At 37.6% G+C, this 26,748-nt stretch overlaps 1 protein-coding gene across 41 annotated transcripts in view; it reads left to right on the top strand.

The window, feature by feature from the left end:
* SOX6 (SRY-box transcription factor 6) overlaps positions 1-26,748 on the top strand; it is a 701,644-nt gene that overhangs the window by 360,150 nt on the left and 314,746 nt on the right. For all 41 annotated transcript variants that reach the window (XM_074275215.1, XM_074275217.1, XM_074275188.1 and 38 more), the window contains one exon: positions 15,530-15,737. In XM_074275215.1, the coding sequence (XP_074131316.1) occupies positions 15,530-15,737 (208 nt within the window). The remainder of the gene's footprint in view (positions 1-15,529; positions 15,738-26,748) is intronic.

A 26,748-nucleotide genomic window follows, 5' to 3' on the forward strand; every position in this document is an offset into this window, starting at 1 on the left:
AGAGAAAAGAGAGAGAGAGAGAGAAAGAGAGAGACACAGAGAGACAGAGAGAGAAGAAAGAAGAAGAGAGATATACATACTCAAGACATTCTCACACCCCTGCCTAAAGCTTTAAATTGTTACTAGAAACATGGCAGCCTCTTTTTGGATCTTGGTTATCAATTGAGCTGACAAAAATTTATTTTCATTTGAAATCAATGTAAAAAGCATTTTTATTTGCATGACAGCCAGCAAGATAGTGTATTTGTGTAGATAACTAAATAGCCAATTAAAGTTGTTTAGTGCTCATAAATTAATCTCTGGTATTTTCACATGGCTAGCTTGTAGCTATTCTAAAAAGAATCTCAAAGTCTCTAAGGTGTCTTATAAAAAAATCCAAATGGATATTGTTTTAATAGAACTGGTAGACACAGGAAGGGCCCTCTCCCTCAATACTACCTCTATCTCAGGTATCCTTTTCTACCACAAATGTTCTAGTCACTTTTGCCATTAATTTCACTTTGACAGGCTACTTTTATTTATTTACTTATTAATATAGGTTGTTTTATTTTGGGGGAGGGAAAGTGGATGGCTTTCTGGATAGGTCGCTAAACTTGGAATCAATCAAGAACTCACCTTACTGAGTTCAAAGCTGGCCTGAGATGCAGACTAGCTGTGTGATTGAGCAGATCACTTAACCCTGTTTGTCTCAGGTTTTTTTTTTTTTTTTTCATCAGTAAAATAAGCTGGGGAAAGAAATGGAAACCACTCCACTATCTTTGTTATAAAGAGCTGAACATGAATGAAATGACTTAACAACAAAATTTATTTTTTGCTCTCCTAGACTTTTTTAAAATTTTTATTTTGTTTTTATTCTGAACTTTACAAGCATCAAAAAGAGCACTTCTATCTTCCTAGTGGAACAGACATAGAGGCTTGTACATGAAACTTGTATCTCTATTGTACACAGCTTGCTTTTCTTTTTGAGTATATCAGAATAAATTCACCTGTAACTTTCGCAGCTGTCCTAATAGGTCAGTTTTCACAAAAGTACTCGGGGGAAAAGTTTTCTTTCCCTCCTGCTCTTCCTTTCTAAAAAATCGACAATATTGCCTTCCAAAGAAGAAAGAACATGCTCTCAGCTACTTTGGCTTTTTGTTTTTTCTTCTTGGGCAAGGAGGAATCAGGTATGCATGCTGATTAACACACTCCAGTCATTAACATGTGATTATGTGGGCTGCATATTGAGCACCTGCCAAAAGATAAAATCCAGCACTTTGCTAGATCCGGGCAAGGACTTTTTGCATTTCTTTTGTACTTTGACAGCTCAAGGAAAATCAGACCCTAGTATCTTTGTTCAGTGTAATAAAATTGTGTACACAAAATGTCTTCAAGGAGACAGGGGAGATGAGATGCCAGGTTTGTTTTTATTTTAATCGTCTAGGCTATATAAGATCCAGTGGTTGGGGCTAGCAGAGCACTGAATGTAATGTGAATCTCTTAATGTACTATATTACTGACATTCGCTTACAGCCTACAACATTCCTGCATGTTTATAAGGATTATCTATGCTGGGATTCAGCCAATATTCTTCTCATTTGCTCTGGTTTTATGTGATACCTTTATGTCTCATAAATGTCTTGTTTCTCTTTCATTCTCCCCAGTGCTGCTGCTATAGTCTGTTTGAGCAATGTTGCTGACCTCTCTGCTTCTGCCTACTGTCCTTCTGCAGTCATTGCTACTAGACCAAAGTGTGGCTTATGATATATGGGGTCTTCAGCACTTTTAAGAAGGGTCACTTCTTGCTAATTATTTAGAAATGGATAATTGCATATGATTCATCTCATTGTAAACTTTTTTATGGTTAGAAGGGACCTTTGACACCCATCTAGTCCAGTCCCCTCATTTTGCAGAGGAAGCCAGAACCTACAGAGCTGAAAAGACTTGGTTAAGGTCATACAGTCTGTGACCAAGCCAAAATCAGATTCCAGGTTTTCTGAGTCCTGTGTAATTTCTGCTTCACAGGATTGTTCCTCACTGTGTATGGGAGGTGATCTTTGGAGCCTAATAAAACTAAAACATGTCCCCTCAAGCTTTTTTTTTTTTTTTTTTTTTTCTTAAGTGCAATCCACCCAAAAAAGTAAAAAGTTCTTTTTGAAAAAGTATTCTTAAAAATTCAAACAACCTTCTGTTTGCTTTATTTAGGGAAAAAAAAAAAGATTTAAAGGCTTAAGCCATTTTATAATGCAAGCTGAACACTACCTCTGTGCTGGGGTTTGAGGGGTTTCAATATATGTATTCTTTCTCTACTCATCATTTCATCCAACAACAAAGTTGCAGGACACACAAATAAAGTAACAAGAGTTGGTTCCTAATAATGTAGCAATGTAGTTTGCCAGGTAGATACCAGCAACATTTTGGTGAGAAAGTGTCATGTGGTCATTGAAGAGTAACAGTGACAGTCTTAAACTTTTCACTGCAAGAGGTCTGTTGAAGTTGTGAAATACTATCATTTTATCAAAATGGTTTTTATAGACTTATCTTGATGTAGATTCAACTCTATTTCTGGCTTTACTAGGATCTTTGTCACAGATTTTACTCCTTTGGTTGGGTCTGGTGAATCCTTTGGATCTTTCTCAGAGAATTTTTTTTTTAAATGAATAAAATAAAACTATATGGGATCACAAAGGAAAGCAGCTATAATGAACTAGGAAAATTGTAATCCAGTAGGAAGTGAAATAACTCCAGTAATTTAAAAGTCATGAGGAACCTAAATAATAATTTGAGATGCCCGAAACAATTGTATCTATGAAATATGAAAATGAAAGTATCTATGATATCTATTGGTGACAAAGTCACAAGTAAGGTAAATTCTGCTGTGGTTTGTTGCCTGTGTTCAGAAGGAGAGGAAATGCTAAACTTTCATTAGAGGCTAGTGAAAATAAAGATGTAGTTATTTTCCTATTCTAGCTCACTTTCTGTCTGTGGATACTAGGAGAAGATCCTCTGAAGAGAGTTGCATTGGGAATTAGAATTCTGGAACTCAAATTTGGAATCAGAGAACCTGACTTTAAATTCGAGTTTTGCTACTTGTTACCTGTATCACTTTGGGCAAGCCAGTTATTCTTTATCAGATCTCATTTTTACCATTTGTAAAAATGAAAAGTTGGATCAGATGATCCCTAAAGTCTTTTCTAGCTTTAAACTCAATGAATTGTGTGCTCTAGCTAGTGAAGGCTCCTTCCACCCCTACCAGTTCTTATGTTCCAAGGTTCCTTCTAGTTATCTGGGGTCAGACTGGGAGCAGAGAGCAGCAGTGAATGGGGAAAGAAGGCAGCATATCGCTTTGAAGATTAGAATCTGAGACAGTGTTTGCCACCTTAAAACCCCTTCCCATTTTTGGCATGAAAGGGGCTGTTTGTAATAAAGGTAACTTTAACATAATGAACCTTCCATCATTCACTCAGAGAGTCCCAGATGATCAGGTTGAAAGGGCCCTCTCTGATTATTGAGTCAAGCCACCTGCATCAAGCAGGAGAGACCCTCCTCTGTTCCTTCCATGAACATATCTAATCTTGCTTGAACGACTCTAATGAATGTGCCTTAATTACCTTGATATGCAAATTATCTCACTGTTTGATTGTCTTCAGCCTGCAAAAGTTTTTTCCTGCTTTCCAAGATAAATGTAACCTTTTTAAAGAAGAAGAAGAAAAAAACCCCTCCAGTCTATTATTCCTTGTGTTAACACAGCTTTAAAGAGGAAGGGGGAGGGGAGATAGTTATTCTTTAGTGTATTATCCTTTTTAGTATTATTTTGGTATTACCACATTCCCACGACCCCACTAGCTTTTTTTTCTTTTTTTTTCAAAGGCAATACAAATTGAGTTCCATTAATATCCCTGGGTAAGACATATTCTAAACTCCAAAGTATATATTAGAAACCTTTGGTAATAAACTTTTACAATCAGGTAGAAATGAGAAATGAACATTTATGTGTTTCATTTGTCCCTGTTTCATTAGTGCCCTGGAAAATGGGAACTCTTATTTAATAAAGTGATTGCAAATGATTCTGTAAACATTTGCTTTCATCACAGGATAACTCAAATCTGGTTCTAAGCAATCAGCATGCTTCCAGGACTTGAATAAACCTCTCCTTAATTCACAAGTTTTTCAAGGATGAGTCCTATTTGAGGTACAGACAGAATGCCTTAGAGAATTGAGGAAGGAAGATTAGCTATCATGTCTTTATGACAATCCTTTGCATATATGACTTTTTTTTATTAGTTCCAGATAAAACTCTTCCTTCCTTCCTTCCTTCCTCCCTCCCTCTCTCCCTCCCTCCCCTCTCTTCCCCCCTCTCTATTTTCTTTCTTTCTCTCCCCCCTCTCTTTTCTTTCTTTCTCTCTTTCTTTCTTTCTCTTCTCTTTCTTTCTCTTTCTCTCTCTTTCTCTCTTCCTTTCCTTCCTTCCTTCCTTCCTTCCTTCCTTCCTTCCTTCCTTCCTTCCTTCCTTCCTTCCTTCCTTCCTTCCTTCCTTCCTTCCTTCCTTCCTTCCTTCCTTCCTTCCTTCCTTTCTTCCTTCCTTTCTTTCTTTCTTTCTTTCTTTCTTTCTTTCTTTCTTTCTTTCTTTCTTTCTTTCTTTCTTTCTTTCTTTCTTTCTTTCTTTCTTTCTTTCTTTCTTTCTTTCTTTCTTTCTTTCTTTCTTTCTTTCTTTCTTTCTTTCTTTCTTTCTTTCTTTTCTCTTTCTTTCTTTCTTTCTTTCTTTCTTTCTTTCTTTCTTTCTCTCTCTCTCTTTTTTTCTTTCTTTCTTTCTTTCTCTCTCTCTTTCTTTCTTTCTTTCTTTCTCTCTCTCTCTTTTTTTCTTTCTTTCTTTCTTTCTCTCTCTCTTTCTCTTCTTTCTTTCTTTCTTCTCTTTCTTTCTTTCTTTCTTTCTCTCTCTCTCTTTCTTTCTTTCTTTCTCTCTTCTTTCTTCTTCTCTCTCTCTTTCTTTCTTTCTTTCTCTCTCTCTCTCTTTTCTTTCTTCTTTCTTTCTCTCTCTCTCTCTCTTCTTTCTTTCTTTCTTTCTTTCTCTCTCTCTCTCTCTTCTTTCTTTCTTTCTCTCTCTCTTCTTTCTCTTCTCTCTTTCTTTCTTTCTTTCTTTCTTTCTTTCTTTCTTTCTTTCTTTCTTTCTTTCTTTCTTTCTTTCTTCTTTCTTTTCTTTCTTTCTTTCTTTTCTTTCTTTCTTTCTTTCTTTCTTTCTTTCTTTCTTTCTTTCTTTCTTTCTTTCTTTCCTCCTTTCTCTCTTTCTTCCTTTCTCTCTTTCTTTCTTTCATAGCTGCAATGAGCAGATGTAAACTATGAACTATGCCCCATTGCTAAGAGCAATAACTCACATTGTTAAAACAAAGGCCACAAATATATTTACTCTCTGTTTCTCTCTCTCTGTTTTTGTGCCTCTGCCTTTCTGTCTCTGTCTTATATTTATGTTTTTGTCTATTTACCTACTTACCTGTCTAGCTATTAACCCATCATCTTTATATACTAGCATGTCTTTTTTCTAAGCCTTCCCTGGTAAAGCTTGTGTCTTTATCTTTTATCAAGACATCTTGTTTTATGTGACTGTGATTAATTTGTCTCTTTCAAATTATTTGCTGTAAAGTTTAGGGTTAGATAGTTCCTAAAATAGTTTTGGTAATTTTCCTTGGAGAATAATGTGCATGAAACCAGGGGTGGCTCTGTCCTGCCAGACATTTAAAAGTCAGAGAGATTACTCGCCAAATATCTCTAGGCTTGCCAACATTTTGTGTTGCCTTTTGATGTGATTGCAGAGTTAACTCAGCAGGCATGGGAGGTGAGGAAAGGATGGCAAACAGATATTTTTTCCTCCCCCCCACCTTGGTTTATATTTTCCTGCCCAGTTTTCTTCCTTTTCTATTTTTAAGCAATTTAGCCTCCCTTTCTAGCAAACTCACAAAAGGAATCATTTGCTATTTCTCTGAACTGGGATCCGTGTGGGTTTAGATCAGGGCAATAAGAAATGTAGTATAAAGTTTATTGGGAAAAGTTTCCAATTAAACCCATCATTGTCATTAAATCCACTGGAAGCAGTGCAAAGCCTCTTGCTTATGATGTTCTTATGCAAGGGTGAAGAGAAGGCAAGATGCAGGGGAGAAAAGGAGGTTACCCTGAGGACCCAGGGCAAGTGGCCTGCAGTCAGAGAGGTGCCCTTTTCAGCTGCCCCAGTGCATTATTGAGAAAGAGCTTGCTTGTTCATCCAACTCCTAAATAGCAACACATGACTTTGGCAAAATCCACAGTGGGTTCTGTGAGTGTTTCATGTCAAAATTTGAGAGGGAAGGGTGTGCCCAGAGTTAAACACGTTAGCTGCCTTCACTAGGTCCAGTAATTGTTATAACAGAACAGATATATATTTGGAAATTGCTCAGGTGGGCAAGAGGAAGAGGGTGGAAAGACCAGACTCTAGGGCCCTTGAAGCAGAAATGCTTTTTAGGGATAACTAGATCAGAAGCACTCTGGAACTACTTACATTCCTCCCTGATTCCTCCCCTCATACCTTTAACTGTGAAGTATTATTCTTCTCTCTGGGTTGACACAGGCTGCCTTGGATTAGCTGGAATAGGTTACCTTCATCCAAACTCTTTCTTAGGCAAAATGAGAATATTAAGCTAAGTGAATACTGGGGTTTCAGCCAGTGTGATGATCTAAGTCAGATGGTTCTAGCTATTTCATTATAGTTTCAATGTCTTGTACATTGCAATAACAATGAATATTTGTTGAGTGTTATTGAATGTTGAATAGGCAGGTAGAATCCAGTAAATTTATGATGAACAGAGAGATAAATGGCCATGTCCAAATAGCTGCAGAGATTTTTGCAGGGTAATGTAAAAAGAAGGAGAAGAGAAGGGAGGGGAGATATCTTTCTAGATACTTCTAGGTGTGGAAACACTTTCCAGTAAAAGAGTAATGTAACTCATTGGCAAATTTTATAATCTTTGAGAATTGCCTGGGGAAGGGAGGGGTCCTAAGACTTAACCCATGATTGATCACATTCTGTCAGAGGCAGATGGCATACTGCACGTGATACAAAAACTCTGCTCTAAAACCTGCCTAGTCCTATTCATTTCAAGGGGGAATATAGTCAGTGTGTATGTGAATGTGCCAGGTAGATCCAGGCAGGGTCAAATGTCTCAAAACTAATTTTTGTCATTGTGACATGACATTTTTTTTTTTTCCTTTCTTGGTTCTCCCTAGCTTTTCCAGAGTAAAATTTCCATAACCACACACAGGCCTGCTCCTACTACTGATTGATACAGAAACTTTGACAGAGGATAATTCTGCCTTTCTTAGGCAACCTGGTGATCCTCTGTTCCGGAGACTCCATCATATTGGTTCTAGACTTAGTGTGGGCATCCAAACAACCTCTGCAGCTCAAAGTTCTGGAATTCAAGTTCAATTTGTCCAGTAGCAGAGACTCTAGCATGCACTATCACACCTACTCTAAGTTTATATTTCTAAAGAAATATTTAGTTAATTTAAAAAGTCTAATTTCAGTTTTGTTAGCTTGGAGAATATAGGAAATGTTCTTTATGACTGAGTACTCAATAAATGCTCACCTTGAAGTGAAATGCCCTGAATACATGCCATAATGAAAGGTACTGTGGTATCCTCTTCATGAAATATTTCCAGAAAGGTTGTCTTTAAATTGCCAAAAGATTACAAAGCATTCTTTTCTAAGTCATAGACTGTTGGAATCATTAGCTCATAAATTTTAAGCTGGAAGGGAACTTAGATCAATTAATTCCAGACTTTCATTTTATAGTATATATGAGGAACTTGTGATGTCATATGGACTAAGATCATAAACTTTATAGCAAGACTTTGGGATAGATTATGGTCTGTTGTTAGTTTTTCATTTTTAAAGAGGACTAAGGACACAGGTGATGTCTTGACTTGCTTGTGAATTGGATTTAATACAGAGTTTTTGTATGACCTTGGGCAAGCCACTTAACCCTGTCTACTGCAATTTCCCCATCTGTAAAATTACTTAGAGAAGGAAATGGCAAACTAATCCACTATCTTTGCCAAGAAAACCTCAAATGGGGTCACAGGGAGTCAGATGTGACTGAACAACAACAATGTGGTCTGCTGATTTTGACCTAAAGGAGGGCATAGCTGTAGAGAGACAGAGCTTTTATTTACTAAACATTTATTATGTGCTAGGTACTGTGCTAAGTTCTAGTGATATAGTTCATACAAGCAGTCTAGCTAGTGCCTGTTCTCAAGGAGGAGAAGCAACACATAAAGGAGAACCGAAGAGCTGGAGAAGGAATAGTAGTAGTGATGGTGATGGCAGCATGGTGTGGAATTGCCCTAGAAGTGAAGTAACACCTGTAATGTAAGCAAGGTAGGGTCAACTCTGACCTCCAAAGCCCAGGATGGTTCCAGGGATAGAGTCCAAGTATATCTCTCTCCCAATACTGGCACCTCCCCAAACTGAAAGGGTTAGAGACATCACATACCTGAAGTGTTTTTTCTTCTTATCTCCACCGCCTGGTTTCTTTGACTTCCTTCAAGTCCCAGCTAAAACCTCCACTTCTTCAGGAATCCTTTGCCAACCTCTCAATTCCAATGCCTTCTCTCCATCTATTATCTCCAATTTATCCTCTATTGTAGCATGTTGTCTCCCCATTGGACTGTGAGTCCCTTAAGGACAGTGACTATCTTCTGCCTTTCTTCATGTCCCCAGCACTTGGCACATAGTAAAGTATTTCATTATTGCTCATTATTAATTAACTAATGGCCCAAGTAGGAATGCCTTGCTAAGTGCAGGGACAGTCACACTATTTACTGTACTTCTTTCCTATTTCCCTTCATCATATGTCATCTTGGCTACTATATTACTTTTGATCTCCCAGTATTTCCTTTCCTTTGTGTCCAAACATTTTTGTAAGTTTTTTTTTTTTTTCAGTCTTAACACCAGGAATCTTGACATTCTAATCTAGACATGCAAATATACCCACCAATCAAGCGAAGACTGGGAACAGTTCTATCCTTGATAGTTCTAAGGAAGAAAGAGCCTTCTGTAGTGATAGCCCATACGCTGATCCAACTACGATTTCTTGATATGAAGTTAGAAAAACTGGGTGGAATAATGCTATTTTACTTGTGAGAAATGTATATAAATCAAATGTTTTTTCTTAGATGCTATTTGAATTAGATGAAAAAAACCCAAACATTTCAGTTTTACAATTAGAAGACAATCCTCTTACCAGTAAGAATCTATTGTCAGTTTGAGTACACCCAAGGTATCACACACAAGTGGACTTTTCACTTCTGAGAAAGATTATATACATGTAAGAGACTTATTTTTCCAGTAAGGAATCCCTGATAGCAGCAGATGCTAGAATGGATATTGGATCCTAAATTATGCTACTCCATTTCTTCTCTTTCAGTCACTCAGCAGTGATCACTTTTCTTCACTGTCTTGAGTTACAGTTAGAAGCTTTCTTGGGAAGATTCTTGAATGTTCTTACCTCTATGGTGTAATAAAGGATTACGCCTTTTTGTTTAGTCCTAGAGGGTAGAACTTGGACCTATGTGGGTGGAAATTGCAGAAGGGCAAATTTTGGCTTAGTAAAAAGAAGGTATTTCATTAGAAAAAATATAGTTGTTTCAAAGGAGGATGTTCTGACTTGGGATAATAGTGAATTCTTCAAGTAGAGGTCTTCAAAGTGAAGGCTGGATGACCACATTTTGTGTTGCTATTACCTTGTAATTTGCTTGCCTCCACCAAATACTTCTCCAAGGTTTTACTATGGAATAGAACTGACTCTTTTCAATAGGGAAAGACATTCCATTAGAGTATAAGCTGAAAAAAAAATTGAATGCATGTTTAGTGATGGAAAGACAATCCTAGCTGTGTGAAAACTAGCCCAAGAGCAGAAAAACTCTCTATGGGAAGTTGGCTACTAAATGAAGAATTCTTCCAGTCCTAGAAGGCAACTCTAATATTAAACTGCTTACTAAGGTGTATAGAAGAGAGAATTGGTGTGTGTATGTATATGTGTGTGTGTGTGTGTGTGTGTGTGTGTGTGTGTGAGAGAGAGAGAGAGAGAGAGAGAGAGAGAGAGAGAGAGAGAGAGAGAGAGAGAGAGAGAGAGAGAGAGAGAGAGAGAGAGTGACAGGGGGAGAGGAAATTAGACACACACACACACACACACACACACACACACACACAAACACACAGAGAATGTGGCAGAGTCAAAGAGAAGCAAAGAGACAGAGACAGACCCAGAGAGACAGATAGATAGGCAGACAGAAAAAGACTATGATCTATTTAGGCAGAAGGAGTACTCACACTGATGAAATCACAGGTCCTTAAGGCACTGAAGGAAATGGTGAATTGAATTGATTTGAAGGAAGCATTTTCTTGACTTCTTTACCTACATTTTACATACATAAGTTGTATTTAATCAGCTCTATCTGATTTCTGAGGGAAATGTTCTTTGAAACTCTCTTCCCAACTCAATTTGGTCTTTACTTTGGGCCTGGGATAAGTGTGAAACAGGAATGACCTGAAGATTTTTGCTTCCTAAACTTATTTATTAAAAACAAAATGCAAAAAAACCTTCCTGTGAGATGTGGGGAATGTGAGATTGAGTGGGGTGGGGGTGAGGATGGGGAGGCAGAATTAGATAAGGAGGAAAAGCAGATGTAGAATCAAATTCCCTTCAACCTAACTTCTTCCCTAGGTTACCTGGACTCTGACTTTGGGGTGGCTATATCCTTGGCCATTTAATAGAGTCAATAGAGTTGCATTATTATCATTATTTCATGAGAGAGATCAGAAGAAGAGAGAATCTCCCATATGTTCCAATTTAGCACATTGAGCTGTGTCCTTTTTTCATGATGAAAAAAATCCTTAAAATTATCATTGTCAAGACACGCTTACTTTCTGGAGAAATATTATCTTAAAATTCATAATGGTCAGATGTGGTACAATCTAACTACTATGAAGCATCTATCTTGTTATAATTGTGTCAGAGCATCAATAACCAAATCAATAAATCGACCAATAAGTATTTATGGTTTGTAATTCCTATTCCTGAGGCAGGCCACATTGGTACCCAACTTGACTTGGAGAGTTCTGAAGCAGGCCTAAAACTGATCAGGCTTCCACATTAAGTCTGACACTAATATGGTGAGCCCCCAGGAATGGAAGAACATTAGGCTGCCTAAGGCAGGGTGGTCTGTTCCAGGCTGGAAAAACAAAGCAAGTTAAAGCTTCCACACCAATCAGCATTAGAATTGGACCGGTGAGTGGCTATAATATTTCTAGTCTGGGTAAAATAGGGAGCCCTATTCTCAAAAAAAAATCTTTTATTAAGCTTCTAATGAAAAATGCCCCATCTTTCTAATTGTCATGGCCCTGGAACTAATCATTAATGAATCCTAGGATCTCTGACACAAGGCATTGGCAATTAGGTCACTAACTCAGAGATAAAGTTCAGTAAATTGAGCATTGGACCTGGACTCAGAAAAATCTGAATTCAAATCTATCCCTAGACACTTATGAAGTATATGTTCTTGGACCAATCACTTAACCACTCCTTTCCTCAGTTTGCTCATCTGTAAAATGCTGGTAACATTTACTTTGAAGGATGGTTATGAGGATAGAATGAGATAATATTTGTAATAATTTGTAAATCCTAAAGCACTGCATAAGTGTATTAGTACTGGCAATAAAAGACAGCTGATTCACACAGCCTGGAGTACATATAACCCAGGGGGGTTACCCAGAGAAAGCCAGTCAGGTAACCAGAACAACGGTGCTATGTCAGGAGTAGTCTCACTGGCTCTTTTGCTTTCTTTCCTCCTAAAATAATCAATTATAGTCACAGAATAAATGTCACTTTAGGGGAAAAACATTTCTCCACTTTTAATTACTGCCTATAGATGGGGAGAGAGAGGGAGAAGTGAGGAATTGTTGTTTTATGAGGGCTTTTGTCGGCAGCTGATCTCTTTATGCCCCACAGGTCAGCAGCCCTGCTTCCCTTTTTATGAGGATGCTTAGCAAATAATCTTGACTTTCATCTCTTCAGTTAGTTGAAGTCTCAGGCAAAACTAAAACAAAACAAATGAAATGATAAATTTACCTGTTCATCTTAATAGATAAGATTTCTGTCAGCTTTTGTACTTAAAGTTCTAGTGTTCATTATAATCTAGAAGGTAAAAATGTTAGGGGTAAGAATTATGGTTCCCCCTGATCCTCCTTCTCCCCCTTCACTTAAAGAACCCTTGGATAGTATGGGTAGACTTAAGAAACTTGAGCCACTTTTACTGTGTCAGTTGATTGTGATGAAGTCCTTGGTCACATTTTATGACTAAGTCTGGTAGTATTCCCTTTGGGAGAAACCATATCTTTTCAGTCAAATGCCCTCTGGTCCCAAGAAGACAATGATGTGCCCTCCCAGACAGGTTGCATAATCTATTGATGTTGTTCATCAGTGTCACCTAGTGCCAATTGTTAGCTCTTAGAGTTTGCATTGTTCCTTCTTGTGTAGTCTTTGCATCTTGGGTTGGGAATAACTGGAGAACTTTGGGGCCCTCCAGCAAGTGTCATCCTCAGGTGGGATTGAACCAAACTTTAATCACTTTTATTTAGTTCAGTGTCATTTGATTTACTCTCATAATATGAGAATGCTTTGCCATTAAAAATAGTATGGATGGACATGAACTGAACTTCATCCTGGAGAATGAATTATGAAACTTGTCAGCAGAGAGGTTAGGGAAAGAAGAGGAAAGGTAAGGGGGAGGATTACTGGGGCAGGAGCTTTCAGACACTTTCAAATACAATCACAGAAGCAGGTATGTTTGTTTAGCTGCTTTTTATGTGTAAAGAAAGCCCCATTTTAGGTTAGGAATAGTGTTATCCAGAATTAATGATGATGAAGAAGAGGATAATGATAGCTAGCATTCCTATATCATTTTAAAGTTTGCAAAGAGCTTTACAAATGGATGTAAAGACAAAAAACATCAATTCATTTTGACTTAAAATGGGGATAGGGACTAGACATATAACTGCGCTTGTATAAGGAACTTTCAAATGCGGAAACTTCTTTTACCAGTGCAGATTGACACTTCCTTTGCAGTTTTGTCTTAAAATAGTTATTTTTTAAAAGCTGTATTTGTTCAAATGATGATTATTAACTTTACTTCAGAAATCTATTATAAATGAAAATGTCTTTGGAATATCTACCACTGAGTGCTTGTGCCTTAGACCCAAAGGGAAAGAAGAATTCTTTGCTATAATTCCTGAATTCTTTCTTTCATTTAAATATTCTGAGCAAAAGGGAGAATTAGCATCCCTACATACTAGCTATAATTTTTTCTCTTTTCTCTTTTTATGTGTCTGTGTCTCTATATGTATATATACATATACAGTATATGTAATATTATATAATAGATTTCTATTTGTCTGTCTTCTATCTATCTATCTATCTATCTATCTATCTATCTATCTATCTATCTACCTATCTATCTATATCTGTCTGTCTATCTATCTATCTGTCTATCATCATTCACGTATTCATCCCTCCATTTAGAGACAAGAACAGATCCGAGATTTCCTCAGTGTTCAGAGCTCCTTATGAAGAGCTTTCTCCTCCAAGGAAGATCAGCTCCTTCTCTGCTTCTGTTCTTATAGAGATGTTTGAGCCCACTGAGAGGTTAAGTGACTTGCTTGGTGCCCATAGCATGCATACATACACATAATCTCAGAGGAACCAAGTCTTCCTGACCTTAGGCCTGGCTGCTTTTTAGGAAGAATAACTCACATTTATGTAATTTTGGGGGCCACACATTTCCTCACAACAGCCTGATAAGACACACAGTACAAAAATTATTATCTCTATTTTACTTATGGAAACTGAGGGCTAACTTAAATGACTGTCCAGAGTCACACACTTTGTAACTGGTTAAACTAGAACTCACTCAGACCCACCTTCTCTAGTTTCAAATATAGCGTCCTTTCTTCTATACTCAATTTTGATATAAGGGGCATCTGGCCACCTGAGAATAATAGAGGTAGCTGAGTCAGCGGGCAGTGCAGGGGATGCTGGATGTGTTTCTCCTTCCTCATTAAATCATACCTTCTTTGGAGGTTCTCTATTAGAAAAGGTGTTAAGCCTTCTCATGGTGTATGTAACAAAGTAGCAGGACCTGTACCTAAATAGAAATAATTTTTCTCTTCTATTCCTTCTTCCTTTAGCCTTCCATCCTCCCATTCATTCCTGTGGCTCCTCCTTCACTGCTCTCCTCCTCTCAGCTTTACTAGGTTCAAGTGAAATAGACATTGAGCTAATCATTAGAAAACGGCTTTCTATGCTGCATTAGATTTCCTGGGAACTTTTCACACTAGAGAGATCTATGTGACTCTGGGCAAGGAAATTGACCCCTCAGCCCGAGTTTTCTCTTTTGTAAAGTGTGAGGCTGGGGGTGGGGACCAATGCCTACTCCCTAAGTTCTCCTCAGGGGTTTGTAGCCTTTCCAGTGTCAAAGAGCACACACAGAGACACTAATGATAAGAATCCGGCAGAAGAGAATGACTATTGCTAAATTGTAATTGCTTCTAACTACCAGTCCTGATTTGGAAAAACAAAGAAACAAACATCTCCTTCCTGTCAGTATGAGCTGTTTGTCAATTTTATCATAAGCTTTGTACCTGCAGTGTTCAGTGGATAGACCCACCCTCCTACCTGTTTAGTAACTCATTTGTACTTCTGTCCTATGAAGTAATTCCTGTGTCAATATTTCTATGATAAATTTGCCCTTTGGTAAGAGATACACACATCTGTGACCATGTGACCATGGATTTAAAAATCAAGAGACCTTAAATTCTTGTGTTCTAGTGTATGGATGAACATGGTTTGGGTTTTGGGGGGGGAGTGGGAGTGGAGGTGGGGGCAGTCATGATGCAGTTTTTGTTATTTAGGGAAGACCCATGACAGGAAAATCATTCTAATAGATTTAAAAGTTTCTCGTGCATGCCCCCTTCACCCCAAGAAATGTTAAATATGATAAGCTCTTATTAAATTTCTTTATTGATGTTAAATGTGGAGGATAAAAGTTTTGTGATCCACACATGTCTGAAACCATGGGAAGACCTTAGCCAATAGGAATAGTTTAAAAAATCTGACCTTCCCAACCCCAATAATTATTCACTGGATCTGAAACATTCTGTACAGAAGGGGATAAAATGAGTAGGAAGTTGCAGTGCCTGTTTCAAAACGAGGTTTACGCAACATTGAGCCTGATTTACAATTTTGAAAATACACCCAGGTTGTGTCTGTAAGTTGCAGGTAAATTTCTTTGGCAGTTGCCTCTTTATTACTTTATCCTTTATTTAGAAAAAAAAAAGCGGGCACATTCCTTAGCCTGCTCAGTGTTTATAATGTTAGCAGCTACATGTGTTCATAACCATGAGTTTGGATTTTATCCTAAAACAAGTGGGATAGCCTAGCATCCTAATTTTTTTTAATTGTTTTCTTTCAGGAATCAGAGAATACTAAGTTATGTTCCCTCTATTCCTTCCGAAATACCTCTACCTCACCACATAAGCCTGATGACGGGGGTCGGGACCGAGAGATAATGACCAGTGTCACTTTCGGAACGCCAGAGCGCCGCAAAGGGAGCTTGGCAGATGTAGTAGACACATTGAAACAAAAGAAGTTGGAAGAGATGACCCGGACTGAGCAGGAGGGTATGTATGGAATAAGACTGGGACAGCTTTTTTTTTTTTTTCTCTTCTTCTTCTGAAGATTCCAGACCTTAAAAAAAAAATGTGTGGGATTTCAAGAGGCAGAGAAGTGCATAATTGGCAATAGCTGGAGAAAAAAAGTTATTCAGAGGTTACCATGGTGATGGCAGATTGTGATCCATTAGGAGTGTTAAGCAGATAGCTCTGTTTTTCAAAAACTTTCTGCTTTTTTACATTGCACTTATGATAACAAAGTGAGAGTTTAAAGCCTCACCCTTAAAAAAAAAAAAAAAGTTATTTTGGAAAATTTTCCAGCTGAAATTTTTTTCTTTTTTTTTTTTAATTTATATTTCTTTCTTTTTCAACAATTAGTTTTATTTGGAAGGAAAACCAGATTAAAAATTAAATAAAACCTCTACAAATTGATTTGTGAACACCTCAGGAATTCCTTATTTTAGTTACCTCCAACTTTGATAATGTTTAAGTCCTGGTATAACTTAGAAAAGCTCCCCATTCACTAAAGGGTCCATTCAATTCTAACTTAATTATTAGAGGTTCAAATGAGACTAATCAGTCTTTGCAAAACCATAGAATTTCAGAATCAGATGGGAGTAATTAAAAAAAAAATTACCCACCCAGAAAATACATATAAGTGTGTTTGTTATGTGTAATATCCCAACATACTAGTAGCATGACATGGTAAATCAAGCAATGATTGACTTTGGAGTTAGAAGATGGAGATTCACATCCCGATTCTACTCATTGTTTCCTCTATGATCTTTGTAAAAGTCATATGAGCTCTCTAGATCTTAGTTTCTTTATTTGTAAAAATGATGGGATGGGTTGGATCATCAGATCACTAAGGTCTTTTCCAGCTCCAAATCCAGTGAAATCCGGGAGCACATAAACTTCTTGAAGGCAGACGTGTTCTTCATTTTGTCTTATTTTCAGTATCTAGCATAATGCCTTGCACAAAATACATATTTTTTAAAAGGTTCATTTGATTGGATATGATGTATTTTACACATAGTTTTGGATGATAGGACACAATTTTAATTCTGTAATGTCTGCTTTCAAGTACTGAAAGAATCCAGGCTTAAAAGTAGAGGGTAATAAACATCTTTGGACTTATTGCTAGCCTTTTAAGTTCAGTACAGAAAAACCTCATTTATCCCTAATTGCCCCAGTGAGAATTTTGCAGAATGTTACTCCCTTCAGTGCCCAACTTTGAAACAAATTTTAACATTTTTTTTTTTTTGTGAAAACCTTTCTAAAATATGTCACATACTCCCTTACTTTAATAAGTAGTTAATATTGAACCTAAATCTAAATCTTTCTTGGCAACTCAGGATCATTTTTATAAGAATCAGTGGTTGGACTGGCCTAGAGTTCAGTGATACCACAGTAAGAGAGGCATATGGGCCTGTTTACTCTTCTTACTAAATGGCCCCAAACTACTGTGCTGGTATTTTTTTATTTCCTCTTCTTATTAGATCTTCAGCTTTAACTTCTTATAATTGTCAGGATATTTGCCTTGACCAGCACCTCTCCCTTGCTTCTAATTTGCTTGTTTCTTTTTAACTGTGGGCTGGAAAGTCAAGTAACTGAACTCATTAGAATTGTGTATAAAACAAATACAAAGAAGCTCTGAGAGACTAAAGCTGAGATATGAAAAGAAGATGGATCTCTGAGCTCAAAAATAAAAGTTTTAAGATTCTGGCATTAAAGCTGCTTGTCACTCTTCCTGATTCTTGGCTGAGTTGAAGAGTGCTGTGGTTCTCAGAACAATGATCTCTGTTTAAGTGATGTATTAATGCTTTTATATCCACCCATCTTTCCTTCTTTCTTCTCTCTCTCTTTGTATCTCTGTTTTTCTTTCTCTCTCTCTTTCTTCCTTTCCCTTTTCCTTTCCTTTCCCCTTTTCTTTTCTTTCCTTTCCTCTCCTCTCCTCTTTCTTCTTCTCTCCTCTTTCCTCTCCTCTCCTTTCCTCTCCTCTTCTCTCTTTAATTCTCTAAAACTTCAGTTAATAAATAAACAGTTTTACAATTAGAATTTCCTACCAGTAGGGAGGGACTTTTTAGTATTTTACCTGGTATGAAAAATGGTGACTTTTCCATCTTCCCTCTTCATTAATGTATGCTAAGATTGATTTGGTGTGAGAGACATTTGCATAAGTAAGAACACCTTATTCTTGGATGAATATAAGAGGTTATTAAAAAACAAAACAATTTATATAACTGTATTTTCATAGCACAGATTTTGGACCTCAAAAATTAATAAAATATCTTGATGAAAAGAAGGGGAGCTAGGTGGAACAGTAGATAGGTTACCAGGCCTGGAGACAGGGAGATCTGAGTTCAAATTCAGCCTCAGAAATTTACTAACTGTGACACATCACTTAACTCTGTTTGCCTTAGTTTCCTCATCTGTAAAATGAGCTGATGATGGAAATGGCCAACCATTCAAAACTCCAAATGGAGTTATTAAAAAGTCACACGTAATAAAAAGGACTGAACAAAAAGCAAGAATAAGCACAAAAAGTAGAGGCTATTACATACTTCTTTAAGTATGCAGTAGCCTCTACTTTATGGGACTAGTGTCACTCTTATGATATTTACCACATCCTGTCTTGGATGATAGTTAATTTTGTATTTATTTTCTCTCCCCTACAGAACTCTTAAATGTCTTGAGGGCAGGAATTGAGCTTTGTAGGTTTCTGTCTGCTCCTATAAACCTTGCACATGATAGACAATTGATATAAATATTTGTTAAATTAATGAGTATCACAAGATAATCCTACACCATTTCAGCAAAATGTTGATCCTCACCAAAAGTCTTGCTTTTTTTTTTGTTTGTTTTACAATTTGCTTTTGCCCTTTTGTTTGCATTTTATTTTGTATTTATTAAAAGTGAATCTCTCTGTAAAAAAACAGAACAAGAAAACTAGAAGTGGACTGTTCCCTATGTGTGCTAATACTAACACTATTTTAATGTATCAAGGTGGTAGCTGGAGGGCACCTTAGTGATCACTGAACCTCAAACCTTTGTCTTCTGGATGAACAAAGGAGTTTGTAGCCTGGAGAAGGGATTCTTTACTGGAAATGTCTTTTAAGACCTTTGATTTTAGTACATAGTTGATGATAAGATTCTGTCTTTCAATAGGTTTTGGGATTAGATGACCTCACTTTCTGTCTTGGTTTTGGTAAGCCATTTTCCTGTTCTGACTCTCTGGATAGTTGGCTTGGTTTTGGTTGAGTCATTTTACTTATGCCAGATTCTGAGTGACCCCATTTGGAGGTTTTCTTGGCAAAGATATTGGAGTAGCGTGCCATTTTCTTCTCCAGTTCATTTTACATATGAGGAAACTGAGGCTAACAGGGTGAAGTGATTGCCCAAGGTCACACAGCTAGTGTCTAATGCCAGATCTGAACAGATTCTTCTGTATTGTTGGCTGCTGCTGTACCAACTCCACCACCTAGGTATCCTATGTAGGACTGGATCTATCTTTAAAATTCTTTCCTATTCTAAATCCTTTGAATTTTTCAGAGTGAAAAAATTTAGTTTTGGTAAATTAATTCACTATTGAGTGATTAACTCTCTTAGAAATGGCCTCAGATCAGAATCTTTTCATGGTATTAGGTAGATGAGTTATTCTGGATCCAATAAACATCTATTAATTACCTTCTCTGTGCTAGGAACAAGAGCCACAGACACACAAAAAAATAAACATTCTGTCCCTTCAAGAAGCTTATATTCTGCAGGAGGTGGGTGGTGGGAATGGTATTCAAACACAAAGCTATATACCAAAAACTAAAACAAAACTAAAAACTAAAACAAAACAAACAAACAAAAAAACCAAAAACAAACAAACAAAAAAACCCAACACCACAAAGTTATTTGGAAGAGAGATCAATAGTGTGTGTGTGTGTGTGTGTGTGTGTGTGTGTGTGTGTGTGTGTGTGTGTGTGTATGAAGGGCACTTGGTGTAGATGGGGCTGGGTTTTGAAGGAAATTAGGAATGCTAAGATGTTAGGAAAGAGTGCACTTCAGATTTGGGAAAGCAAAAGCATGTAGGTGGGAGATGTGAATTAAGAAATTTCAAGATAGTGTGTTCTGGTGGTTAGAGTGCTAGACCTGGGCTCCATTCCTGCCTGAGATACATAATAGCTGTGTGACCCTGGGCAAGTCACTAAGTTAGGATTAATAATACTTGTACTACCTACCTTACATACTTGTTCCCCCTGGAGGTGTTTTTCTTGGAAGGCAGTACCCTTGGCAGCAGCTTTGTGCCTTGAGCTGCCCGGTAGTGAGTTTCAGTGTAAGCCTGATCTTGTCTTGAATAGGAACTTAATGCAGACAATTTAAATTCGTCGGTGAAAAAGAAAGAAAAAAAACTTAACTTTTAAAGCAGCTGTTAGTCTAGTAAAGTTGGTTGGGGTGGGCAGCAAGGCTCTGATTGAGAGCTCCAGGTTAAAATCCTTCTAGTCTCAAACCCTTCAGCTGTGATTAAGTGATGAATTTTCGTTCTCCTTGTATTGCCTGCTCTTGTTCCCAGTGTAACTGGGCCCTATCATAAGCAGCACTTGTCAGAAAATGAGTACTTTTAAAAAGACTTTTTTATGTCTAAATACATATATTTAATCAGAGGGTCCTTTGGCTTCTGAAAATAAGTTGTCTAATGAGAATTTCATCTGAGCAGCTGCGACTGAGGAGGTCAACAGGCATTGCCTAGGAGAATATGGCCCAGCTGGTTAAATCTGGTTGATGGTCAAGTGCTTCTTGTAATCCAGGACCGTCTGTTTGTAAAGAGAAGAGCGAGTGCTGCAGCATAATGTACAGCTGTTTTAATCTCTCTTTAATAATAGTGTTCCCAGCCAATATCATGTCTTGTGTATTATATCACCAAAAAAAAAAACAAAAAAAAACCCACAACCCATCCTGGTCAGGGTGAATTCTTCTCTGGGTCAGTTTCTGGAGTTTGGGGTAAAGGGCACAAAATATGTCATTGTCTCAGCTCGTTAGCAATTGGCATATTTTTGTTGTTCATTATTTTTTGCCTCTTCAATGAAAATGTACCTTTCAATAGACTGACTTTCCTTCAGTCATCATTAAAATGTGGCAAGGGCTGGGGGACGGAGTTAGGGAGGAGCAGGCGTCCCATCAGTACTAACATTAAACCTCACAGAGAATGTTCAAGTAGGAGATTTTGGTCCAGCTCGATAGTGAGGTCTGAGATGAGAGCATTTGTCCAGTAGAGCTTTGGGCTCAGGGTTGCTGGGATAATGAAACTGTTTGGATTCATTTCAATATTCTTGTTGAGAAGGAACAAGAACACTTGGGCTTTGAATTCCTACTGGGGTATTCTTTCCAGTGCCTTATGCAGCTGTTTCTCAGCACAGGAATGAGCATGTGTGGATGTGTATATCTGATGGATTGTTATCAGAACTCTCATCTTTAGGCAATTTGGTTATATCTATACATGTGCACACGCCGTGGTATATTTAGTAAGGACGTAGATTGGTGTGTATTACTCATCTGATAACCTTCAACATACTGGAAAACTGTGTTATGTAATTGAAAATATGAACCACGGAAAGGAGTTTTGGGAGGTTTTTATGAAAGAAAATCATTTTGGAGGCTCACGTAGGACTTAGTCCAAATTTGGCGCAGAATCGTGTCCTAGTTCCTGAGTACTCACCCCATGTTTGGAAAGTTATCCTTGTCTTTCAGTAGAACAAGATTTTTTAATTCTCCAATTGCACTCCTGATTCCAACTCATAGGAATGCGTGCTCTCTGGACATTTGTGTGGTAACTGTGAAAGATGTGGAATGTGATTGTGTGAATGACAGAGCTTGGTAGATTCATATAAGAGTCTTCAGATAATATGCAATGAAGAGCCATGCTCCCCTGATTAAAAGGAGGTTCATATTAAAAAAAAAACTCAAGAAAGAATTTAGCATTCAGCAAGGGCATTTTTAAGGGGACTTTTAAAGGCTATTCCTTTTTCCTATTGTTTTGACTGTATTGATGAAGCATCCGGTGCTCTCTGCCTGAAATCCCCTCCTTTCTATTTCTCATTCATGATTTTGAATGGAAGGCCACATTAGGTCATGGGAGAAATTGGAAGGGTTTAAAAATTTTGCATAAGAAAATAAGAAATACATTGAGTATTCATTGTAAAATGTCTAGAATTCGTATCTCAAATATATTGGGCATTTCAAATTCTTGAACCTCTCCTTTCAATCCAGAATGAAATAATGCAGGTCTTCAAAGTAAGGGAGACAACTTTGTCTAATTGTCCTCATTGTCATTATCATCATCATCATCATCATATCATCATCATCATCATTATTATTTTTATGTAGTCTGTAATCTTTTCTCCTTACTCCCCTGTTTGGCAGAGTTTCTTTTATGTTTGCAACAAATCCAAGTTATCGAAATTCACAAAGAAACAGGTTTTCCTTAGTTCTATATAGTGATGATTGGTATTTGTCAGAATGGCCCAGTAGCTTTGCTTGCCCTATCTTCTGAGTTGTTTACTCTCAGCCTTAGTTTTGGGATGCAGTGTATACTATTGCTATTGTTTTCTTTACAAATTGATAAACCACTTAGAAGATCTTTGGTGAATGGCTTTTGATCAATAGAAAAGTTTGATCTCTTAACATTCTGAAGAAATAAGAACTGGCTTGTGCTAGCATATTTTTGCATCTCCATCCATTTATAGCTTTGGAAATGCTCTTTTGGTTGGAGCAACTCTCCTCAGTATTTTCAGCATCCTTCTGTATGGGCTTAGAATTGAAAAGTTGCCTTGCGTTGTCATGGTGCTGTGGAAATAGCTCTAACCCAGGAGTCTGAGAGGATGGGTCCAAATCTTACAATTAACTATCTTTGTGACCTTGGGAAGTCACGATCTTTCTGGGGTTGTTTTCTTATCTGTAAAATGAAGGTATTGGACTAACTGATGTCTAAGGCCTCTTCTAGCTTGAAATATTTGATCTCAGATTTTAATCTATTCATTCATTTGTTCATTCATTTATTTTTAAAAATTATTATCTCCAAGTTCTGCTTTCTTCACTTCTTCTTTGGGAACATTGAGAAATTATTTAAAAGATTCTTTTCTGCTATTTTTCTCAGTTATTAGCTTCTTAAACTGCGGTTCATGAAAGTATCTAGAGTCTTGTAACTGAAGGTAGGGGGGTTACAAATGATAATTTATTATTAATAAATGTCTGATTTGCATTCCTATTTTATATATTTATATACCCAGGGTCATATAAAAATTTATTGGGAGAAAAGAGGTCATGAGGGGAAAATTTTTAAGAAGCCCTGGCCTATTCAATGAGGAAGGACTAAGGCTTCTATCTCCAGACATGGGAGACTTTTCTGGCAGATAAAAAGTCTCAGTTGGTTTGTAGCTTTCAAATAAATTCTCTTTGTTTTGCATTTCCTTAAGAGCAAGGTTAGATTTCTAGCTCTGCTGTTTATTTTCCGTGGGACCATGGACATCACTGTTGAGAGCCTTAGTTTTCCAGTCTGCAAAATGAGTGAGTTGAAATAAATGACTCCTGAGCTCTGTTCTTTTCAGCCCCATATCTATGATTCTATGATCATTGATTTTCTGAATCAGCCACTTTCATAAGACAGTTGGACCATGTGACAAGAGGACTGAGGAAATGGTTCTCTCCTACTGTTTGCCTTTCCCTTATACATGGTTTAGGTGAAAATAAGGTGGGGATGGAGATGGGTAAGAGGGAAAGCAACAAAAAGAAGAAAACTTTCTGGCTATTTTACATTTAAAGTAAGCTGGTAAAAAGTTTCCTGTCTTGTGATGGTGCTGTGTGTGTGTGTGTGTGTGTGTGTGTGTGTGTGTGTGTGTGTGTGTGTATGAAAGCTTTAGCTGACTATATCTTTTGGTTTCCACCTTCCTCTAAATTTCCAGCCCAGTTTCTTTTTTATCATGAGGCCTTTCAGGAGGCCCTCACAAAAGCCCTTTGATGGACCCTTCAGTGCAATTTTCCCTTTTCCTTTTGTTGTCTCTTAATAGAGTATCTTCAACCCTTATCCCAACTCTTAGTACTCTTGGATTTTCATTCTTCCCTCTCCTGCAAGGGATGGTTTTTGAAATTAAAGGGATGCTTGATCTCTAACACTTAGCTCCTTAAATAGCTTTCAACAATTTCTTCTGTAAGTGCTTACTTCCAGGCCCAACATGCTATAATATCACACACAGTAGGTGTGTTAAATAAATTTGTGTGAGATTAAGTGATTTTATGTGACCCAATATTAATATCTACAAATAATGTTCTGGCAAATCACATGTGATCTTGGCTGAATCTTTTTTACTTTCTCTGGCCTCAGTTTACTTTTCTGAAATTGAGTTAGACTAAGTGATAACTAAAGTTCCATCCATACAGTTTGTTCAAACTTCTATATTAATAGCTCAGTGATAGTCAGAGGCCTTCACTCCGTCTACATCACAATCTTCAATCAACAACCATTTATGAAGTATCTTGTAAGACAATGGAAAGAGTATGAGCTTTGGATCTTAAACATATAGGTTTTCTTCCTCCTTCAGCTCCTTTCTCCATAGGACAATAGAGTCAGTTATATTACTCTTTCTGAGCTTCAGATTCCTGAACTACAAAGTGAGAGGGTTGGAGTAGGGGGTCTTGCTGGCATCTTCATATTCTATACCAATCTTCCTCTATTCTAGATGCTGGAAATTCAAAGATATCCCAGGTCGCTTTTTTTTAAAGGAGTTGGTTTATATCAGCTTAATTAATTTACTTCTACTAGAAACTATAGTTTCTGAAAGAATTAAGACTAGTTCTTATCTTGATTTTAGCTCCTTGTTAGGTTAGATAGTCTTGGCCAAAACATTCCATGTCCCTTCACTTTCTATCTCTATAGTCTTCCAAGTTCCTTTTAATTCTAATGTTCTTTGATTCCTAGTTTAGAGAATTTATATTTAAGCTGAAAAGTCAACAGTCTTCCCTATGCTTAGATTTAAAGAGCTGTAGGTGGGTCAAAGGCACCTCCATGTTCTCTTTTCTTTCTTTAAGATTGTTCCTGCTCTTTCTTAGCCTCTGCTTTGTGATGTCAAGATCTTTTCTGAGGACACAGAATTGAAGACTGTCTTCACAATTTTATACCTGAAAAAGTACACTGTCAAATGTTGTGTTTATTGATCTTGCCATTTAAAACTGGCCAATTCTGGATAGCACATCATTTGAAAAATAGGCAAATAGGCATAATACCAATAGGATGTCAAATGCCTTATCCTGGCAAGGGGAACAGACACTAAATTCCAGAAAAGAACACATTGAAGCTGAGAGTAACGGGCTTTGGCCATTAGTATTGGAAAGAGGACTTGTTATTGACCATCCTGCCATGTGCTTTTAAAGTATTGACATCCTTTAGTGGAAGATTTCCAGTAGTGACTACAATATATGAGCACCTGGATGTTTTCCCTGGGAACACCCTGGCACCTCAAACTGGCACCTTTCTACTAACCAAAACAAGCTATCTTTAAGTATTTAGATGATGTCATGCTCATACAAGAAATTGCCAGGATGCTATAGAAATGAGTCCTTAAGTATTGACCTATGGCAAGATCTTATTAGTGGGAACTTGTTATTTCTTGGAAGGAAACAGAAGAGCCAAACCAAAAAGTACTGATGCAGGGTCTGTGCTCCAAGTCTCAAGATGCCACTTTGGTTTTAAATATCAGATTTATGAAAAGTAATATGGCAGTGTGCATAGAAGGCCAACCTTGGCTTAAGCAAGACCTTGTTAACTTCTGGGACATATCTCATCTCTGTGATCAGGGGCAAATCATGTCACCTCTGGGCCCCAGGCAACTGTCTCAAATCTTATCTTGTATCCTGTTAGAACTTCCTTACAGAGTCAAGGAGTTGCTAATCTGTATTAGGGAAAAAAAACTTTCCATACCTAAAATTTCCTATACCACCTGGCCTACCTACCAAACTTGCTCCTGTATTCTTATGAAAAGATCTATGGTGCTTTTGGGATTATGAAGCCCTTTTCTCACAATAACCCTGTGGGGCAGGTGGGGTAAATATAATGAAAATGGAAGAAGAGGAAGAAATGAGGCTCAGGGAGATTATGTGATTTACCTAAGGGATGTAGCAGAAGAAGGACTCAAATTCAAGTCTTCTGTCCCCAGGCCTGTGCTTCTTCCATTATGTCTTTTCTGTACATATTTGTATTCCCAGTGCCTAGCATAGTTCCTGGTACCCAATAAGTGTCTAATAAATGCTTACTGACTTGACTTGAAGTGACTTTTGAATCCACAGAGTCTGCATCTATCTCCAGTATTTGCTATTTGGGAGCTCCCTGATGAGTCCTGAGGTCAGCAAACAGAAGCAGGTTTACTTTTCTGTCTCGGATGGCACCCTTCCCCCATGCTGTGCTGCCAGTGAGAAAAACTTGCCTTGGAAGTCTCAGTCTATGTATTTCTGTAGGGATAACCTAGTCTAGTTTCTCCATTCTAAGTCATTTCATCTTCTTTGTCTCAGTTTCTTCATCTGTAAAATGATCTGGAAAAGAAAATGGCAAGCCATTCCAGTGTCTTTGCCAAGAAAACCCCAAATGGAGGGAGTCGCAAAGAACTGGACACAATTGAAATGATTGAATATTGAGGACTAGGAGAAGCAAAGTGATCTGCCCATTGTTGTGTAGAAAATAGTTGAGTTGGAACTTGAACTCGGGTCTTCTGACTGTGGATCTACTGTGCTTTCTAGTATATCCTATCTTTTGTCCCCACCTGAGAACTCAGCTGCTCCCTTGGCTCTGTTAGCTCTTCAATATGCATTGGTAGCTGTCCTTGGTCTGGCTCATTTGGAATAATCAGAGCTTCCCCTCAGGTACGGACTCTCCTGGATCTCTGGACTGGTGTCTGCATGGGCCAGTTTTGCTCTGCTAACATGTGTGGGGCAGTCGGTAAACAATTATTAAGCATTTGCTGCATTTTAGGCATTGAGCTAAGTGTTG

This window comes from Sminthopsis crassicaudata, chromosome 6 (assembly GCF_048593235.1).
Source record: "Sminthopsis crassicaudata isolate SCR6 chromosome 6, ASM4859323v1, whole genome shotgun sequence".
In the NCBI taxonomy this organism is placed as follows: Eukaryota; Metazoa; Chordata; class Mammalia; order Dasyuromorphia; family Dasyuridae; genus Sminthopsis; species Sminthopsis crassicaudata.